General features: G+C 43.7%; 1 protein-coding gene across 1 annotated transcript in view; it reads left to right on the top strand.

The window, feature by feature from the left end:
- Positions 1-622: 622 nt before the first annotated feature.
- Positions 623-21,594, top strand: part of As3mt (arsenite methyltransferase) — a 29,305-nt gene continuing 8,333 nt past the window's right edge. Inside the window, exons 1-10 of the mRNA XM_069994327.1 lie at positions 623-769; positions 920-960; positions 1,224-1,351; positions 2,736-2,886; positions 3,356-3,492; positions 4,705-4,774; positions 6,920-7,001; positions 9,219-9,350; positions 9,667-9,809; positions 16,296-16,427. Of these exons, the coding sequence (XP_069850428.1) occupies position 769; positions 920-960; positions 1,224-1,351; positions 2,736-2,886; positions 3,356-3,492; positions 4,705-4,774; positions 6,920-7,001; positions 9,219-9,350; positions 9,667-9,809; positions 16,296-16,427 (1,017 nt within the window). The 5' untranslated portion in view covers positions 623-768. The remainder of the gene's footprint in view (positions 770-919; positions 961-1,223; positions 1,352-2,735; positions 2,887-3,355; positions 3,493-4,704; positions 4,775-6,919; positions 7,002-9,218; positions 9,351-9,666; positions 9,810-16,295; positions 16,428-21,594) is intronic.

The following is a 21,594-nucleotide window of genomic DNA, read 5'->3' as shown; positions in this document are numbered from 1 at the left end:
ATTCAGAAAAACTACACTAAAAAAGGGTGAGTTTTAGCCGGGCGCTGGTGGCTCACGCCTGTAATCCTAGCTACTCAGGAGGCTGAGATCTGAGGATCGCGGTTCAAAGCCAGCCCGGGCAGGAGAGACTGTGAGACTCCTATCTCCAATAAACCACCAGAAAACCGGAAGTGGTGTTGTAGCTCAAGTGGTAGAGCGCTCACCTTGAGCTGAAGAGCTGAGGGACAACGCTCAGGCCCAGAGTTCAAGCCCCACGACCGACAAAAAAAAAAAAGGGTGAGTTTTGTTTTTGAATTTTCTTATTGTTATTATAAAGGTGATGTACAGATGGGTTATAGTTACGTAAGTCGGGTAACGAGTTCATTTCTCTTTTGGACAGTGTCACCCAGAAGAGGAGCTTTATAGAATGTAAATTCTAGTGCAATAAACTTGACTTTATAAAACAAACATGAGAAAGGACGGATTTTGTCGTCCTCCCCCCCCAGGAGAAAATTCATTGTGTATGCGGGTGTTCATTGAAGCCAGCACACACGCCTTACAGTGGAGCCACGGGAAGCTGTGCGTTAATAACCATTAACAATACCCCCAGAGCAACCAGCATGACCAGGGGCCCAGTCCGTGTCCACGCGCGGGAGGGGGGGCCCTGCGTCCCCCAGGCCTGGTGCTTCTGGGGCTCGGTGGATCCCATCTGCCAGCCGGGGCGGGGCCTCGGTGCTGACCGGAGCTGGCTCCCAAGTCCGGAAGCTGGAGATTCGGAGATCCCGAGACAGTGAGCTCCCCCCCGCCCCCCCTCGCCCCCAGCCCCTCCCCGGCCCCGCGTGCCCTGCCGAGGGTCTGCGCTTCCTCCCGGCCCTAGCCCGTGCAAGGTTGGCCTGCCTGCCTCTCGGCCGCCTTTCAGTCCCTTTCCCTCTTTCCGCAGTGGCCGACCAACGCCCCGCAGAGATCCAGAAAGAAGTCCAGGTGAGAGCGCAGCTTCGGAGTGGCCTGGAGCGCCCCCATCCCCCCCCCTCCCGCGACCTCCCCCCCTCTGGCTCAGAGAGGCCCCGCCAGGCCAGGGGTACCCCAGGGGAGGGGAAGGGCCAGCCCTGGGCTCCCTGGTATGCCGCTGGGAGCAGAGGCTAGCCAGGCCTGGAGAAGTGGCCCTCACATCTCTTGTGGAATCCTGAGGCCTTTGTCTCCCCGCCCCCACCTTGCCCCCTGTCTGCCCTTGGCCTCTGGATCAGAACTACTACGGCAAGGTGCTGAGGACAGCTGCAGATCTCCAGTCAAACGCCTGTGTCACTAAAGCCAGGCCGCTCCTCCAGCACATCCGGGAAGCCCTGCAGAACGTACACGAGGAAGTCACCTTGAGGTAGCCTGTCCTATGCCGTCCCCACCAGGCCTCTAGACTACAATGAACCCAAGAGACAGTGATGCAGCCCTGGGCTCAAGAAGCCATCTCACTGGCTTGTCATACAGTCCCCAAAGCTCTTCACTGCTCTGCTTACCCAGCTTCCACAACGCCCTCCACCCCTTCCCAAAGCATCATACTTGCACTTGTACACCCTTGGGCCTACTGTCCAAGGTCCACAGTCTAACCTTCCCTATCAACCTGGGCTCACCCTGACCTTTCTCTTTCTGACTGCCTGGGCACTGCCCTCCAGCCAGCGAGCAGTTAGCAATGCAGATGGCCTTCCCATTCCTTTGCACTCTGTAACTCCATCTTGTCTACACCTTCCCTAATCCTGAGCACCTGTGCTCCTCAGTTTGACAAAAACCTGTTGAAGCCGGGAGCTGGTGGCTCATGCCTGTAATCCTAGCTACTCAGGAGGCTGAGATCTGAGGATCGCGGTTCAAAGCCAGCCCGGGCAAGAGAGACGGTGAGACTCCTATCTCCAATAAACCACCAGAAAACCAGAAGTGGCGCTGTAGCTCAAGTGGTAGAGCGCTCACCTTGAGCTGAAGAGCTGAGGGACAGCGCCTAAGCCCAGAGTTCAAGCCCCATGACTGACCAAAAAAAAAAAAAAAAACCTGTCGAAAATGTTTTCTGGCCTTGTGTTTTACTTCCCTAATTACAGTAAATGCAAGCAGAGGATAGGGGAAAAAAATGCCCTCAACACTAGAGTTGGGGTCCTGAATTAGATGTTTAACAGCTAATGCCCAAATGCCTTAATTCAACGAGTATTTCAGATGGCTTACTCAAGCCTTGGTACCTGGCCCAGAGTCCAACAACACTATGGTAAAACAGATATGGTCCTAACCTTCTGGAGCTTTAGTGGGAGGAGCGAAACCCTTCCGATAGAAGTAGGAATGAGTGATGAGAAGATGGAAAGGGAGGATGGAGACAAATAGGAAGGAAGACTGTGTAAGATTTAGTATTGTCACCTTCCCTATGGGAGAAGAATGTGGATTTCCATTTCTTTTTTTTTTTTTCAAATTCTTTATTGCGATTAAGTGATTACATAATTTCATAAATTTCACAGTATTGTGGGACAGTGAATGCTTAAAGTCACAAACACAGGACTGGCAAAAAAATTAAAAAAAGAAATAAAATGAAATAAAGGTATTTTCAACTAAAAAAAGTCACAAACACATTCTAACTTTCATGGGGCGAATTGTCTATCGTGGTCTAAAAAATTTATGAGTTCTATGAGCTTTGACAATAGTTATTTCTTCCACATCAGGTGATAAGTACATTTCTTTCCTTTTGCATAATGTCAGCGGTTCCCTCTTTCCCACTCTTTCCCATTTCTTAGGTATTATGGCTGTGGTCTGGTCATCCCTCAGTGCCTAGAAAACTGTTGGATTTTGGACCTCGGCAGTGGAAGTGGCAGAGATTGCTATGCGCTTAGTCAGCTGGTTGGTGAGAAAGGGCATGTCACTGGAATAGACATGACTGAAGGTCAGGTAAGGCAAAGATTCCGGAGATCCAAAGTGGGAAAATTCTCACATGTGCTCTTGGCAAGAGAAGGTTGTTTCTTTTATGAATTTTCAAGGAAAATCGAAAAAGGCTATTTAGCAACGATCATTGGCATCATTATTGCTTCTTGTCTACAAGCGGAGAGCTTTGATAACTAGAGGTTCTGCTGGGAGAACATAAAAGCGGAGGTTTGGCCCAATGGCTGAGTAGCACGATGGACTTCCATGTTTTTCTTCCTTCTGCCATCTGTCCTGAACACTTGGCCATTGAGTGTTCAAGGAAAACTCACATAGTAGGAGTTTATGTTCTAGGCAGTAGCTTGTCCTCTGTGTCCCCAGGAAACATATGTATCTGTTTTGAAAAAATGGGAGTATATTCCACTAGTAATGAGAAAATTTTTGGAAAAGTACATGCACATACCATGTTGGATATCAAACCTCTATTTTTTTCTTTTAGGTGGAAGTGGCTAAAAAGTATCTCAACTACCACATGGAAAAATTTGGCTTCCAGACATGCAATGTGACTTTCATTCATGGCTGCATTGAGAACTTGGCACAGGCTGGAATCCAGAATGAGAGCTACGATATTGTTATGTATGGCTTACAGTTATGAGTAAAGACAGGTTTCTTTTGCAAGGCAATCGCTCTACCACTGAGCCACCTTCCCAGCCCAAGCCAGGTTTCTTTTGAAGACACAAATGTTACCAATTTTTACTGACTCTCTTTTCCTTTAATTTTTTTGTTTTGTGTTTTGTTTGGGTTTTTGTGTGTGTGTGTGTGTGTTGAAGGCTGGGATGGGACTCAACCTTGGTACCCAATATTTTCATTCATTGGCTGGTGCTCTACCAACTGATCCATGCTTCCAACCCTCCTGAATCTCATTTAGTCTTTTTTTTGGTGCCAGTACTGGGGCTTGAACTCAGGACCTGGACAAGCTTTAGCTTTTTGTTTTTCTTTTTGGTCAATTGTGGTACTTGAACTCAGGGTCTGAGTGCTGTCCCTGAGCTCTTTTGCTCAAGGCTAGTGCTCTATCACTTGAGCCAGAGCTATACTTCCAGCCTTTTCTTTATTAGAGATAAGGGTCTATATGGACTTTCTTGCCTGGGCTCACTTTGAACTACAATTCTCAGATCTCAGCTTCCTGAGTAGCTAGGATTACAGGAGTGCACCATGGGTGCCTAGCTCCATGTATACTTTTATGTACCTACTTTTAAACAACTTTCAGTGTGGTGCATATGTTAACACCAGCATAACCACACAAACATAATAGGCTGTGCTACACTATTAGTAGGTTCTGTTACCATGACTACATATAATGTTACCAGGCAACCGATAATTTCAGTTTTATGATAACCTTAGAAAACTATCATGTAAGTGGTTCTTCCTTGGCTAAAGTGTTATGTGGCTCTTAACTATTAATTTCATGGCAAGCAGCAGGATTTTTTTCTTGTTTTCCTCCAAATTGTTATAATCATGCCCAAGTTGGACAGTGTTCAGAAAGCTTCCTTTCAGGAGCTTCCTCTGTTTACATGTGACTTCAGAAATGCCATGTGCAGGACTAAACTATGTAGTCTTATTTGTCTTGCTGCCTGGTTAATGCCAGGAGAGAATAAACAGGAATCATGCCTTGTGTATTTCTCTGCTGAGATTTTACATGCACTACCTGTCTCCCTTATCATGGGAAGAAGTTGAGTTTGGGAAAGGGAAAGGTGAGGTAAGGAGAAAAGTATAGCTTGGACAAGATGGTAGGAGCCACCATTAGAGACTTAAGGTTATTTAAATCCTTTCTCATTTGCTCTTTCTTAGATCAAATTGTGTTATTAACCTTGTGCCAGATAAACAGCAAGTTCTTCAGGAGGTGTATAAAGTGCTGAAGGTAAGAAAAGGGAGATAATAAACTTTGAATATTGATGAGGGCTGGTAGCATCTGCTCTGTTCTTTCCTTCTTGTACTGAGAGCTTAGATGATTTTAAAGGAAGGCAAAAAATATATAAAAATCAGTGAGTGATAGAATGCCTTATTTATGGTTCTTTTCCCTCTCAGGTCACAAAAAAAGTTGGGAGGTCATGGTTGTCATTGAGTATGTTTCGTATGAGTCTTATTGACTATCCTGCTTGCTGCTATAAATAATCTTAAGACAGTATCTGCAAAGCTGCGGGAACCTTAAGATTCAAGATACATAACTATATACTGTCTTCTAGAATATACAGTGTTTCTCACAGCTACTGATTTCTTCTCTGCCAGAATCACAGGTCCTAGGGAAGTTAAAAAAGATGAAACTGTTGGCATTGGTGGCTCACACCTGTAATCCTAGCTACTCAGAAGGCTGAGATGTGAGGATCATGGTTCAAAGCCAGCCTGGACAGAATACTCCATGAGAATCATCTCCAGTTAACCACCAGAAAACCAGAAGTGGCACTGGGCTCAAGTGATAGAACACTAGCCTTGGGGGCTGGGAAGGTGGCTCAGTGGTAGAGTGCTTGCCTTGCATGCTCGAGGCCCTGGGTTCGATTCCTCAGCACCACATAAGCAAAAAGAAAAAAAACCGGAAGTGGCGCTGTGGCTCAAGTGGTAGAGCACTAGCCTTGAGCTGAAGAGCTGAGGGACAGCGCCCAGGCCCAGAGTTCAGGCCCCACGACCGGACCCAAAAAAAAAAGAACAGTAGCCTTGAGCTGAAGAGCTGAGGGACAGGGCTCAGGCCCAGATATCAAGCCCTACAACTGACAATAAATAAATAAATAAAAAAAATATGATTTTATTTTATTTTTTTTTGCCAGTCCTGGGTGCTTGAACTCGGGGCCTGGGTACTGTCCCTGAGCTTCTTTTACTCAAGGCTAGCACTCTACCACTTGAGTCACAGTGCCACTTCTGGCCTTTTCTGTTTATATGATACTGAGGAATTGAATCCAGGGCTTCATGCATGCTAGGCAAGCACTCTACCATTAAGCCATATTCCCAAACCAAGATGAAACTTTTATACTAATACCTTTCTAAAAGGAAAACTGGTAGGAACTGTGCTGTTTTCCTGTGTATCACATGAGATGTGTCTCTTTGTTCTGGAAGATGCAGATTCTGAAATTTAGGGGACAGCTGGTGGCGGGGGCTGTGGCTCAACAGCACAGCACTTATGTAACATGCTTTAGGTTCAGTTCCTCCACCAAAAATGATTCTGAGCCAGGTGCTGGTGGCTCATGTGTGCAATTCTAGCTACTCAGGAGGCTAAGATCTGACCAGTCTGGGCAGAAAAGTCTGTGAGATTCTTTTTTTTTTTTTTTTTTTTGATTGTTCATGGGGCCTGAACTCTGGGCCTGGGCACTGTCCCTCAGCTCTTTAGCTCAAGGCTAGCACTCTACCACTTGAGCCACAGTGCCACTTCCGACTTTTTCTGTTTATGTGGTACTGAGGAATTGAACGCAGGGTTTCATGCATGCTCGGCAAACACTCTACCACTGAGCCACATTCACAGCCCTGGGCCTTGTACTCTTGCTTAGCTTTTTGTGCTTAAGGCTGGCCCTTACTAGACCTCCATACTTTTCAAGTTATCCAGATCAAATCTTAAACTTCTGATGACTTGTTTGTCTTAGATTTTAAGGAAAATATTTTAAAATTCAATGTGTGATAACATTACAAAAGCCTCTATCATTTTTAAAAGGGTAAGTATCTATTAATACTGTTTATATCTTCTATTAGTTATACAGCTAGCTGGGATAGGGCTATGTTAGGATTGGCTAAATAAGTTAGGCAACCTAAGTATGTTTATTCAAGAGAGACTCTTAGAAAATGATTTTATTACCTATTGGGTAGGATACTGAAGATAAAAACAAACAAACAACAAAACTTGTCTCTTGGCTATGGCTTATAAGGAGGGGGTAGCCATCATTTATTCAAAGGATCAGTGGGGTTAAAAGCTGCTCAAACACTTGCGTGAGCTTTTAAAATTGATCTGTGTCCTCATCTAGTTCCTTGTTATCTGGGGTCAATGTAATCTTTAACCTTGCTTGGACTCACTTTGCTCTTTCAGCATGGTGGAGAGCTGTATTTCAGTGACGTGTATGCTAGCCTTGACTTGCCAGAAGAAATCAAGACACACACAGTTTTATGGGGTAGGTGTTCTTGTGACCCTCATGCTAAGACAGACGGTTATTTGTGTGGAGAGCTCCATCTTGCTGACAGCCCTATGGCACTCAAAAGCAATAGGATTTTGGATAACTTAAAGAATCTCTTTCAGGCATTGTTTGCCAATCTGTAAAATGTTGACAGTACTACAGCCTGCTATATAAGACTGTTGGGAGGCCTAAATGGGATGACCAATGTAGAAAGTACCTTGAAAAGTAGGTGTTGAAATGAAGGCAGCTGTTTCTGAGTTGATGACGCTTTCTTCATGTTGTCATTCTTATTGCTGTCAACTTGCTCATGTTTTTGTATGTGTGCCATTACCAAGGCTTGAACTTGGGGTTTCATACTCTAAGCTTTTCTTGCTCATGGCTGGCACTCTACTACTTGCACCACCCCTCTATTCTGGCTTTTTGCTGGTCAATGGGAAATAAGAGCCTTGTGGACTTGTCTGCCAGGGCTGGCTTTGAAACTTTTTCTTTTTTATTTGTTTGCCAGTCCTGGACCTTGAACTCAGGGCCTGGGCTCTGTCCCTGAGCCTCTCTTTGTTCAAAGCTTGGGTTCTACCACTTGAGCCGCCATACCACTTCTGGCTTCTTTCTGAGTAGTTTACTGGAGGTAAGAGTCTCAAAAGCGTCTCATGGACTTTCCTGCCTGAGTTGGCTTTTTTTTTTTTTTTTTTTTTTGGGTCAGTTGTGGGGCTTGAACTCGGCCTGGGTGCTAACCTGAGCCTCTTTGTGCTCAAGGCTAATGCTCTACCACTTGAACCACAGAGCCACTTCCAGTTTTTGAGTGATTAGAGATGAGTCTCATGGGGACTTTTCTGCTTGGGTTGGCTTTGAACCATGATTCTCAGATCTCAGCCTCCTGAGTATCTAGGATTACAGCTGTGAGCCACCAGCTTCTGCTAGCTTTGAACTTTGATCTTCAAATCTCACCCTTGTGTGTGTGTGTGTGTGTGCGTGTGTGTGTGTGTGTGTTCGTGTGTGTGTGTGTGTGTGTGTGTGTGTGTGTGTGTGTGTGTGTGTAGGTCTTGAGGCTTGAACTCAGGGCCTGGCCACTGAGTTTTTTGGCTATAGTGCCATTTCCGGCTTTTTGGTAGTTAATTGGAAATTGATTGGAGTTAATTGGTGTCTCATAGATTTTCCTGGCTGGACTGGCTTTGAATCACAATTCTCAGATCTTAGCCTCCTGAGTAGTTAGGATTAGAGATGCATGTCAAGTACCCAGCTAACAGTTTTACCTATGACTTCTAGACTTTAGGAGAATGTTCAAGTCAGTTTCTATTTCTATGATATGTTAGTTTTTATTGTTATTACAAAAGGTAATATACAGAGAGTTACCACTTTATGACAGGTGAGGAATACATTTCTTTTTGGATAGTGTCACCCCTTCCTTTGCTCTCTCCCAGTTTTTCCCTCCTGTCCCCATCCACAAGTTGTATAGTTCATTTTTAAGATAGTAGCACTGCTGTATTTGTTCACCCTTTGTCCTTCTATTTCTGTACCCCTCTTACCTTCCCAAAGACAGATAAATGAACAAACAAAACAAAAAGAAAAAAACTTGCTTATTTCCATTTCCTAGAATTCATTTTGATAAGTACTATTTTATCTTATCAGAGGCTCGGAGGCCTAGTGCCTTTGTGTTTCTCTCCTAAGAATGTCTTCCTTCGGTCTCACTGCCTGTGAATAAATGCCTAGTATCCTGTAAAATGCATCATGTTCTGGGGTATTTTAGATCTAGCTTCTGCATGTGAGAGAAACTATGCGCCCTTTGTCTCTCTGAGCTTCGCTTAAGATGATTTGTTCTAGGTCCATCCATTTCCCTGCAAATGGCATAGTATTCTTTTTAATGGCTGCATAAAATTCCATTGGTATATAAATACCACATTTTGGGGATCCACTCATCTCTTATAGGCCATCTGGGCTGTTTCCATAACTTGGCTATTGTGAATAGTGCATCAATGAACACAGACATAAAGACACAGGTGTCTTTATGGTATCCTGACTTGTGATGTTCTAGGTAGATACCCAAGAATGGTATGGCTGGGTTGTAGGTTAGCTTTTGTAGTTTGTATGTTTAGTTTTTGAGGAACCTCCAGACTGCTGTAGTACCTATATTTTTAACTAATACTGTGTCCTGGTTAATTGTATTGATTATTAATTACTGTAATTTATGTATTGATCAATCTGTGATTTTTTCTAAAGGTGAGTGCCTGGGTGGTGCCTTGTACTGGAAGAACCTTGCCATCCTTGCCCAGAAACTTGGGTTCTGTTCTCCACGTTTGGTCACTGCCGATTTCATTACAATTCAAAACAAGGAACTAGAAAGCATTGTTGGTAAGAACTAGCAAGAGGAACAAATATAACTGGAACTTGAATGATTCAGATTTGGTGATTAGTATTTACTGAGGGATTCCCACTGAGGGAGACTTGGAACCACCTGGAAATATCCCATCTTGTGTCCGAAATAATGACAACTCCCCTTACACACACATAAGTGTAATAGTTAATGAAATTTTTTAAGTCCCTTCACGAAATAGAGAGAAATACCTAGAAAGATAATTAATGGAATACAAAGAACATCATCTTTCCTCTGCTGAGTGAGCCAGTCTTGTTGGAGTGCTGACAATGAGCCATGCATATCTGTTTTTAGGTGACTGTCGTTTTGTTTCTGCCACTTTTCGCCTCTTCAAACTCTCTGAGACAGCACCAGCCAAAAGATGCCAAGTTATTTACAATGGGGGAATCACAGGATATGAAAAAGAACTAGTGCTGGATGCAAATTTCATATTCAAGGTAAATAAAAAGATCCATGGGGTTGGGGGTGTATCTCAGTGGTAGAGTACTTACGTTAGCATGAGTGAGGCCTTCAGTTTGGTCCCCACAAATTCTCTCTCTCTCTCTCTCTCTCTCTCTCTCTCTCTCTCTCTCTCTCACACACACACACACACACACACACATACAAATTAAAAACAAAACAAAACAGAGAAAACTCTTTAAGACTTCTGACATTGTTTTGTTTCTGGTCTTACTCATAGTTTGGGTACCTCTTTATATTGCTTCTCAGTTTTCTGCAGTTGGTGTGTGTTTATATATATATATATATATATATATATATATATATATATATATATATATGTATATGTGTATATATATATATATTCTTATTATATATATTTTATTTGCTTCCCACTAATAAATTTTGTTTTATTCACACTAGAGAAATAGATCTTGCTTTCCCAAAGCTGGGCACTGGTGGCTCATACCTGTCATCCTAGCTGCTCAGGAAATCTAAGGATCACTATTTGAAGCACTCTGGGCAGGAAAATCTGACACTCTTTTTTTTTTTTAATTTGTGGCATGCTTTTTTTTTGTACATTTTTTTTATTGTAAAGATACTATACAGAGGAGTTACAGTTACATGAGCAAGGTAATGAGTCCATTTCCTATCGAGCATTGTCAACACTCTTATCTCCAACTAACCAGCAAAAAACCATAAGTGGAGCTGAGTGTTAGCCTTGAGCAAAAAAGCTAAGGTGGCCAGGTGCTGGTGGCACACGCCTGTCATCCTGGCTACTCAGGAGTCTGAGATCTGAGGATCCTGGTTCAAGGCCAGCCCGGGCAGGAAAGTCTGTGAAACTTTTATCTCCAATTAACCACCAGAAAACCGGAAGTGGTGCTGTGGCCCAAGTGGTAGAGAGCTCTTCTTGAGCTGAAGAGCTGAGGCCCAGAGTTCAAGCCCCATGACCATAAAAAAAAAAAAAAAGTTAAGGGGCAATACCTACTTAGGTCCTTAGTTCAAGCCCCATATCAACATACATGCACACAAAAACCCTGCTTGCCTAAAAATTCAAAGTAAAAAGACAAAACAATTAGTTTTTAAAAAATGATGTAGGGCTGGGCACTTGTGGCTCACACCTGTAATCCTAGCTACTCAGGAGGCTGAGATCTGAGGATCTTGGTTCAAAGCCAGCCCAAGCAGGAAAGTCTGTAAGACTCTTATCTTCAATAAACCACTAGAAAACCAGAAGTGGTGCTGTGGCTCTAGCGGTAGAGCACTTGCTTTGAGCTGAAGAGCACAGGGACAGCGACTAAGCCCAGAGTTTAAGCCCCACGACCGACCAAAAAAAAATGTAGGAATTAACACATCCTTTTTATTTATTTTATTATTATTTTTGTTGTTGGTCGTGGGGCTTAAACTCTGAGTCTGGGCTCTGTCCCTGAGTTTCTTTTGCTCAAAGCTAGCACTCTACCACTTGAGCCACAACACCACTTCTGGCTTTTTCAAAGTAGTTCACTGGAGATAAGAGTCTCAAGGGCTTTCCTGCCTGGACTGGCTTCAAATCACAATCCCCTGATCTCAGCCTCCTAAGTATCTAGGATTACAGGAGTGAGCTACCAGCACCCAGCTTATTTTAAATACTTTAAAGGTTGAAAGGGGTTTCAAGAATATAATTTCTGGTAGGAAAATAGGATTGGCACAAACAGTTTACTGGCAAATCACTGTAAATGCTTCACCTGTATTTGATGTAGAGAGGTAGGGATTAGCTTCAGAGCATCTTGCTTCCTCACAGGGAGGCCAGAGAAACAATAGTTCATATTATCATGACATCCATTCGGTGATCTAGGCTTTTTCCTTCAGCAAGGACTTTGTCAGATGGATGTTGTGTTTGACCTCCAAATATGACTGACAAAAACAACTGATAAAAACAACCTTAGGATTGCTCTGGGATCTTAACATCTTTGCCAGGTTCTGGGCCACATAACCTGGACCCCGCAACGCAGGCTTCAAGGACCTCTGGGTTACTTAGGATTTCAGCATACCCAGGCATTCCTGCCAATCCAGGGATGTCCCTCCCATTCCAGGCATTTCCTCAAGAAAATTACTAAGTAATTTCCCAGGAAAGTGACCTAGAAAAGGGCCATGCTGAATTCCTAATTGTGTTTTGGCTCCTTCTTCCTTCTGGGCTCTCTTATGTTTTGTTTTTTGTTTTTGTTTTTTTTTTGTCAGTTGTGGGGCTTGAACTCTGGGCTTGGACGCTGTCCCTGTGCTCCTCAGCTCAAGGCTAGCACTTGAGCGACAGCACCACTTCCCATTTTTCAGTGGTTTATTGGAGATAAAAATTTCATGGACTTTCCTACCTGGGCTGGCTTTGAATCATGATCCTCAGATCTCAGCCTCCGGAGTAGCTAGGATTACAGGCATGAACTACCAGTTCCAGGATCTCTTGTGATTTTGTCCAGTCTTTGCTCCTTCCTCCCTCCCTTTCCTGCCCCTCCCTCCCTCTCTCCCTCCTTCCCTTCTCTCCTTCCCTCCTTCCCTCCTTCCTTCCTTCCTTCCTTCCTTCCTTCCTTCCTTCCTTCCTTCCTTCCTTCCTTCCTTCCTTCTTCCCTCCCTCCCTTCCTCTTTTCCTCTCTTCCTCCCTTCCTCGCTTCCCTCCCTTCCTTCTTCCCTCCCTCCTTTGCTCTCTCCCTCCCTTCTTCCTTCCCTCCCTCCCTTCCTCCTTCTCTGTCTCTCTGTCTCTCTCTCTTGGGCTGATCCTGAGGCTTGGACTCAGGACCATAGTCCTGTCCCTGAGCTTTTCTGCTCAAGGCTAATGCTCTATTACTTGAGCCACAGTTTCACTTCTGGTTTTTTTGGTATTTAATTGGAGATAAGAGTCCCACCGCCTGGCGCCAGTGGCTCACGCCTGTAATCCTAGCTACTCAGGAGGCTGAGATCTGAGGATCCCAGTTCAAAGCCAGCCTGGGCAGGAAAGCCCGGGAAACTCTTATCTCCAATAAACCACCAGAAAACCGGAAGTGGCACTGTAGCTCAAGTGGTAGAGCTCTAGCCTTGAGCTGAAGAGCTGAGGGACAGCGCTCAAGCCCAGAGTTCAAGCCCCATGACCAACAAAATAAAAAAAAATAAAATAAAAGAGTCCCACCCATTTTCCTGACTAAGCTGGCTTTGAACCACAATCCTTAGATCTCAGCCTCCTGAGTAGTTAGGATTATAGACGTGAGCCACCAGGGTCTGGCCTTTGCTTCTCTATTGATCTCTTGTTCGTTATGTATTCACATGTCCTTTCTCTGATGTTCAGTACTTCTCTGGGTCCTTAGTTGAACTTTCAGCTCTTCATCAAGTTTACAAGCAAGGGCAAGGTCACCAGCTGCTTCTTCCCCATTAGCCTAGAACTTTTGTCTGCTTTCCCTTGTCACTTGCAAGGCTGAACACGTTGGGATTTTCTTTTTCTTTTTTTTGTCAGTCATGGGGCCTTGGCCTGGCCGCTGTCCCTCAGCTCTTCAGCTCAAGGCTAGCACTCTACTACTTGAGCTACAGCACCACTTCCAGTTTTCTGGTGGTTTATTGGAGATAAGAGTTTCACAGGTTCTACCACTTCCAGCCTTTTCTGTTTATGTGGTGCTGAGGAATCGAACCCAGGGCCTCATGCATGCGAGGCAAGCACTCTACCACTGAGCCACCTTCCCAGCCCCCGCATTGGGATTTTCTTTAGTGGCTCTGTCACTCTCTCCAATGGCAGCATTTATCTTCTGTGATTTGATGAAGACATTGGCTCTCTGTATGCAGAATGGTAACTTGAGAGTTCAGCATCTGGGAATGAGTCAGGGGCTTTCTGTAGTTCACCATCTAGGTCTTCCAGGGTAATATCTTTCTTTTTATTTGTTTTATCCATCACCTCCTTAGAGCTCTCCATGTTCACCTGCCTTTTCTCCAGGGACATCAATGTCTGCTTCAGGTCTACCTACCTTCATTACCAATTCCAGGTGGCTTCATTGTTCAATGACTCAGCTGTCCTTCTGGTTTCCTTTGTCTTCTGATTTTTTCTTCCTTGATGCTTTCGTCTGATTTAGCTTTCTGTGTGTATCAAGAAGTGGGCCTCTCTTGCCCATTCTTCTATGCAGGACTCCTGCATCCTACTTACATTTTCATGAAGGCCTAATGCATAGTAATTTTGCAGAAGTCCGTGGTTAGGAGGTGTGGGAGGCAGCTGAGGGGGCTGTGACTCCATCCCAGGCCTGGTTACTGGCTCAGCTTGATTATTGGTTCCTGCGTATTTATTTTTAGAAAAGTGGGAAAGTATGTTCCTATTATTTATTCTAAAAATGTTTTTAATTGCAGAAGAAAAAAATAGTCCAATGAGTACCCATATGTGCACCATTGATTTTAGCAATTGAGAACAGCTGGCCATAGTTGCTTCATCTGTATATATGCATACATGGTCCCAGGTTGCATAACAGTTTCAGTCAAGGACAGACTATGTATAGGCAATTCCGTAAGATTATAGTGGGGCTGGAAACTTCCTGTCACCTACAGATGCTGTAACCATCATACTTCAGAGTAAAACCTATCACTCATGCACATGGTAATGTTGGCATAAACAAAGCTACTGTGCAGAAGCATAACAGATACAAGTATGTACAGTTAAATTACTTGACCATGATAATAAATGATTATGTTACCTGTTTATGTATTTACTATACTATACATTTTTTAGATGGTCTTGCTTCATAGCCTAGGCTAGCTTCAAATTTACAAACTTCCTGCTGCAGTCTTGCAAGAACTGGGATTACAGGTATGCACCACAATGCCCAGCAACTATACTATACATTTTTTTTTTTTTTGTCAGTCGTGGGGCTTGAACTCTGGACCTGGGCGCTGTCCCTCAGCTCTTCAGCTCAAGGCAAGCACTCTACCACAGTTTCTGGTGGTTAATTGGAGATCAGAATGAAAAGCTGAGAAACTGTCCATGCCCAAAGTTCAAGCCCCCTGACCAAAAAAAAAAAAAAAAAAAAAAGTGGCACCTCTATACAGTGGAATTGTTCCTTTCTTTAGAAAGACTAAGAGAATGTCATTTGTTGTAGGGAAATGGGTGAACCTAGAACAAATCATGTTAAGTGAGGTCAGCCAGTCTCAGAGAGATAAAAACAGTACATGTTTTCTCTCATAAGCGGGAGCTAGATCTAAAATATAACTGGATATGATAATTTATACAGGATTCTAGACATTCAGACACAGTCAACTAAAGGAGGATACTCTTAGGGGAAGAATCCAAAGGTCTCACTCCTCTGAATATTTAAAATGCTACTTATCAAAACAAATTCCAGGCTGGGTATGGATGGCTCACACCTGTAATCCCAGCTATTTAGGAGACTTAGAAGATCTGAGGAATATGGTGCAAAGACACCCTGGGCAGAAAAGTCCTGAGATACTCTTATCTCTAATTAACTACTCAAAAACTGGAATTGGAGCTGTGGCTCAATGTGGTAGAGCCTTGAATAAAAAAGCTCAGGGACAGCGCCCAGACCCTGACTTCAAGCCACTACCAACAAAAATTAAATTCCAGGAATGGAAACTTTTTTGTTATTGTTGTGGCCTTTGGGTTTTTGTGGGTTTTTTTTTTTTTTTGGTCTTTTTATAGGGGGCACGGAAATGGATGGAAGAAGGGTGAACAAATACAGTCATGGTATTCAATATACACTATGTAAAAATGAACTATGCAACTTGTGGGCAGGGACGGGAGAGGGAAACTGGGGGAAAGCAAAGCAAGGAGTGACATTGTCCAGAAAGAATTGCACTCATTACCTGTCTTATAGAATGGTAACCGCTCTGTGCCACACCTTAATAATAACAATAAAATTACATTAAAACAACAACAAAAGAGAATACCATGTCAGAAGGCATGGTAGTCTGTCAACCCTAAAATTCCACTTGCTGGTAAAATGTTTAGATATTTTCCTTATAATATGTGCACTCTCTGTCTCTCTCTGTCACTCTCATTGGTCATGGGCTTGACCTTGGGGCCTGAGCACTGTTCCCGAGCTCTTTTGCTCAAGCCTAGCACTCTTACCACTTTGAGCCACAGCTCTACTTCCGATTTTGAGTGGTTAATTGAAGATAATAGTCTCATGGACTTTCCTGCCCAGGCTAGGTTTGAACCGTGATCCTCAGATTTCAGCCTCCTATGTAGCTAGGATTACAGGCGTGAGCCATGAGCAGCTGTCTCTATCTTTGTGTCTATCTCTGTCTGTCTGTCTCTGTCTCTGTCTTTCATACTAGGATTTGAGCTCGTAGTTGCTTGGCAGTTATTCTACGACTTAAGTCACACACTGAAGCCCTTTTCTGATTTATTTAGATTTTGGATTAGGATATGGATTAGGATCAGGATCTTGAGCTATTTGCCTGGAGCCAGCCTTAGATCTTGATCCTATGGCTTCTGCCTCTGTGAGTAGCAGAGATTAAGTGACTGCTGAAAATATGTATTTTATACTGCTCTTTAGAAAGGTGAAATTGTTGAAGTGGATGAAGAGACAGTGGCCATCTTGAAGAATTCACGCTTTGCTCAAGATTTTGTTTTCAGACCAATTGAAGCGAATCTGGAACCTGGAAGTTATTCTACATTAGAATCAAAGGTTTGTTTGACTTTCTGTTCTTTACCTGATACTAGAACTATTGAAAGAAATCACGTTACTAAGAAGCAAATCAATACTCTTTGCAGTTGGGCCACCACAACCTTACTTCTATAAATATTTCTAGAATAATTGTATCTATAAAGGATTTAAATTTATTTCAGAACTCCAGCTTCAATCCTGACAACAAATCAACTACTTTTGAATCTTTGGAATATCTATGAACTAACTTCAGGGTACCTACAATTCCCTTAAAATTATATGTATGACCAGGCAATTGTGGCTCATATCTGTAATCCTAGTTTCTCAGGAGGCAGAGATCTGAGGATTGTGGTTTGAAGCCAGTTTGAGCAGGAAAGTCTGTGAAACTCCCATTTCCAGTTAACCACCAAAAAACCCATAAGTTGAACTGTGTTTCAAGTGGTAGAACACTAGCCTTGAACAAAAAAAGCTCAGGGAGCCAGGCACTGGTGGCTCACACCTGTAATCCTAGCTACTCAGGATGCTGAGATCTGAGGATCTCAGTTCAAAGCCAGCCTGGGCAGGAAAGTCCGTGAAACTCTTTATCTCCAATAAACCACCAGAATACTGGCAGTGGCGCTATAGCTCAAATGGTAGAGTGCTAGCCTTGAACTGAAGAGCTGAGGGATAGTGCTCAGGCCCAGAGTTCAAGCCCCATGACTGACAAAAAAAAAAAAAAAAGCCCAGGGACTCCAGGTGCTAGTGGCTTGTGCCTATAATCCTAGCTATTTAGGAGGTTCAGTTCAAAGCCAACCCAGGAAGGAGGTTTTTTTTTTTTTTTTTTTTTGGGTCTGGTCGTGGGGCCTGAACTCTGGGCCTGGGCGCTGTCCCTCAGCTCTTCAGCTTAAGGCTAGCACTCTACCATTTGAGCCACAGAGCCACTTCTGGCTTTTTTTTCTGCTTATGTGGTGCTGAGGAATCGAACCCAGGGCCTCATGCATGCAAGGCAAGCACTCTACCACTGAGCCACCTTCCCAGCCCCGAGTCTCTTAATCTCCAATAAAGTACCAGAAAACCTGAAGTGGCCCTGTGGCTCAAGTGGTAGAGTACTAGCCTTGAGCTAAAGAGCTCAGGGACAGTGCCCAGACCCAGAGTTCAAGCCCCATGACTGACAAAAACAAAAAACAAAAACAAAAACAACCAGCTCAGGAACAATACCCAAGCCTTGAGCACAAAAAAGTTATATGTACTTGTATTTTCTTGTCCAAGTATTTGCTTGATCAATTGAGATGATAATGAAATTTTTGTTGTTGGTCCTGTTTATGTGATATATAACATTTATTGAGGGCTGGGAAGGTGGCTCAGTGGTAGAGTGCTTGCCTTGCATGCATGAGGCCCTGGGTTCGATTCCTCAGCACCACATAAGCAGAAAAAGCCAGAAGTGGCACTGTGGCTCAAGTGGTAGCGTGCTAGCCTTGAGCTGAAGAGCTGAGGGACAGCACCCAGGCCCAGAGCTCAGGCCCCATGACTGGCAAAACAAACAAAACAAAAAACAAAAAAAAACATTTATTGATTTACTAAGTCAATAACCACCCATGCATCACTAGATTGAAATCAACTTGATCCATGTCATATCTTTTTATTGTATTGTTGAATTCAGTTTGCAAGAATTTAATTGAGGGGGCTGGGAATGTAGCTTAGTGGTAGTCTTGCCTAGCATGCATGAAGCCCTGGGTTTGATCCTCAGTACCACATAAACAGAAAAGGCTGGAAGTGGTGCTGTGGCTCAAGTGGTAAAGTGATGGCCTTGAGCAAAAGCAGCTCAGGGACAATGCCTCGGCCTGAGTTCAAGCCCCAGGACTAACAAAAAAAAAAAGAAAAAAGAAAAAAAAAGAATTTAATTGAGAAGTTTTACATTAATGTTCATCAAAGAGAATATGTCTCTTTGGTTTTGGAATGGGAATATATTTAATTCATAGAGTGAATTTGGTAGCATTCCTTCCCTTTCTATTTTGTGGGAGAGTTTAAGAAGCATTGCTGTCAATTCCTCTTTGAAGTTCTGATAGAATTTGGCTGTGACTCCTTCCCATTTTCAACTTATACTGTTTCATTAGTTAGGCTTTTGATTATTTTTATTTTGAACTATTGAGCTCTTCATGTCCATGATTTTAATTTGATTTTTTTTTAAGATTTCTATGTCTTGCCGGGTGCTGGTGGCTCACGCCTGTAATCCTGGCTGCTCAGGAGGCTGAGCTGAGGATCCCGGTTCAAAGCCTGCCTGGGCAGGAAAGTCTGTGAGACTCTTATCTCCAATAAACCACTCACAAAACCAGAAGTGGCACTGTGGTTCAAATGGTTGAACTCTAGCCTTGAACTGAAGAGCTGAGGGACAGTGCTCAGGCCTAGAGTTCAAGCCCTACAACCAAAAAAAAAAGAGGAGAGAAACACAATTAAGAAGTGAATGAGGGGATAAGTGTCCTATACTAAAAAAATACAAACTGAAAAATAAATGACCTATACCAAATATGTAGAAAAATATGATCTGTACAATTTAATGAATAAAAAAATTACACTAAGCCAGGCACTGGTAGCTCACGCCTGTTATATCCTAGCTGCTCAGGAGGCTGAGATCTGAGGATCCCAGTTCAAAGCCAGCCCAGGCAGGAAAGTCTGTGAGACTCTTTTTTTTTTTTTTTTCTTTGGGTCTGGTCGTGGGGCCTGAACTCTGGGCCTGGGCGCTGTCCCTCAGCTCTTCAGCTCAAGGCTAGTGCTCTACCACTTGAGCCACAGCGCCACTTCTGGCTTTTTTCTTTTTGCTTAGGTGGTGCTGAGGAATCGAACCCAGGGCCTTGAGCATGCAAGGCAAGCGCTCTACCACTGAGCTACCTTCCCAGCCCCGAGCCTCTTATCTCCAATAAGCTACCAGAAAACCGGAAGTGGTGCTGTGGCTCAATTGGTAGAGCACTTGCCTTGATCTGAAGAGCTAAAGGACAGTGCCCAGGCCCAGAGTGGAAACCCCACAACCAACAAAATTTATAAATAAATAAATCACAATAATCAAATCAAAATAGCAACAAAGACAGCCATATAAAACACATGAATTTTCTTATATATATGTAGCTATGTAGATAGATACCTCTATGCCTTTTTAGGAGGTATAAGGGGCTGTGGAAATCACATTCTTTAGATCTGGGTGTAAGGGCTCTGTCTTGAGTGTGTGACTCTGTCTTCCTTAGAAGTCAGCAGATAGAACCAGGGGACAGTGAGTAATTCACAGACTTCTCTTTCAAAGGTTCAGGCTGCGCTAGCCTCCAGCTATGCAGTTCTCTCCTAGCCAATGAGGATAGAAACTACCACATAGCTGCCTTCAGGGTCCCAACTATCTGTTCATGGTACCTTTGCTCTATGACCTGGCAAGGGCGCTCCTGCTTCTTCACTGCCAGATGGCTGAGGTGGCTGCTGCCTTTCTGGCATCTCATAGTGGCTTCTGCTGGATGTTATGCATCAGCACTGCAATTATCCAAAGGTAAAAACAAGGGCCATAAGACCCATACCTCTGCTACGTGCCTCAGCAGGAAATCTTAGGCCTCTGTTACCTGTGTACAGCTTAGCTTCCCATGCCTCTGGGGTCTAAGTAGACAATGTTGTTTCCAGCCATTTGAGATTCTCTTCAGGGTCCTATCCAACATTTTCCTTCTCTTGTGACTTCTCTTGTGACTTCCTTCTCTTGTGTCAGAATTCCATGGCAAAGTGTCCCTGCATCATTGAGATATGATTGCTCCTTTCAAAAGCAAGGGGGGGGGGTGCTCAGTCTCATGAGGATGACTTTGTCATTCTTTGGGATATGGGGAGCCAAAGAATGACCTTCACCAAGGTCAGGCTCACACTGGGTCGTCAATCCCCATGGTGGGCTTAGGGTTTGTAGGTTGTATGGGTCTTTTCCATTGCTAGAGTTCGGGTTGCTGTGGGCATGACCATGCAATTTTAACTGTGTTTTTTCTTCTTCAGTTTCCTCTTGGGTGCTAGCTCATGACTTCTCCTATTGGGCAGGTTTCTAGGCAGTTTTTTTTTTTCCTCTTGTCATTACCTCTTTTATGAATTCTACGTTGCCTTTTTTTTCTTTCTTCAGAATCCAGTCTGTTCTTGGAATGAAAATGATAGACATTTCTAGTCGGCCATCCTGCCTGGTCTCCTCCTTTTCACATTTAAAAAATTGTTTTATTTTGGAAGTGGCGCTGTAGCTCAAGTGGTAGAGCGCTCGCCTTGAGCTGTAAGAGCTGAGGGACAGCGCCCAGGCCCAGAGTTCAAGCCCCACGACCGACAAAAAAAAAAAAAAAAAAAATTGTTTTATTTTATTTTTATTTTTTGTTTTTGCCAGTCCTGGGCTTGAACTCAGGGCCTGGGCACTGTCCCTGAGCTGCTTTTGCTCAAGGTCAGCACTCTGCCACTTCAGCCACAGTGCCAAGTCCGGCTTTTTCTGTTTATGTGGTACTGAGGAATCATACCCAGGGCTTCATGCATGCTAGACAAGCACTCCACCACTAAGCCACATTCCCAGCCCTCACATTTAAATTTTTTTTTTTTTTGGTCAGTCGTGGGGTTTGAACTCTGGGCCTGAGTGCTGTCCCTCAGCTCTTAGCTCAAGGCAAGCGCTCTACCACTTGAGCCACAACACCATTTCCAGTTTTCTGAGTGGTTTATTGGAAATAAGAGTCTTATAGAGTTTTCCTGCCCAGGCTGGCTTTGAACTGGGATCCTCAGATCTCAGTCTCCTGAGTAGCTAGTGAGTCACTGGTGCCCAGCTACATTTAAAAAATTTAACTACACTTTGGAACTTAGTGCAAGCCCCAGTACTGACACACCACATACACATAAATGTGTAAAATATATAGAAGGCAGGTGCTGGTGGCTCACACCTGTCATCCTAGCTACTCAAGAGACTGAGATCTGAGGCTTGAAGTTCAAAGACAGCCTAGGCAGGAAAGTCTGTGAAACTCTTATCTCCAATTAATTACCAAAAAGCCACTAGCAGATATGTGGCTCAAGTGATGGAGTGCTTGAGAAAAACACAAAACAATAACAATAACAAAAAGCTCAAGGAAGCTGGGCACTGGTGGCTCACGTCCATAATCCTAGCTACCTCAGGAGGCTGAGATCTGAGGATCACTGTTCAAAGCTAGCTTGGGCAGGAAAGTCCTTGAGACTCTTT

Source organism: Dipodomys merriami, unplaced genomic scaffold (genome assembly GCF_024711535.1).
Source record: "Dipodomys merriami isolate MVZ:Mamm:240054 unplaced genomic scaffold, mDipMer1.0.p SCAF_102, whole genome shotgun sequence".
NCBI classification, from domain to species: Eukaryota; Metazoa; Chordata; class Mammalia; order Rodentia; family Heteromyidae; genus Dipodomys; species Dipodomys merriami.
The sequence above is the reverse complement of the archived record's forward strand: the minus strand, read 5'-3'. Positions and strand labels throughout refer to the sequence as shown.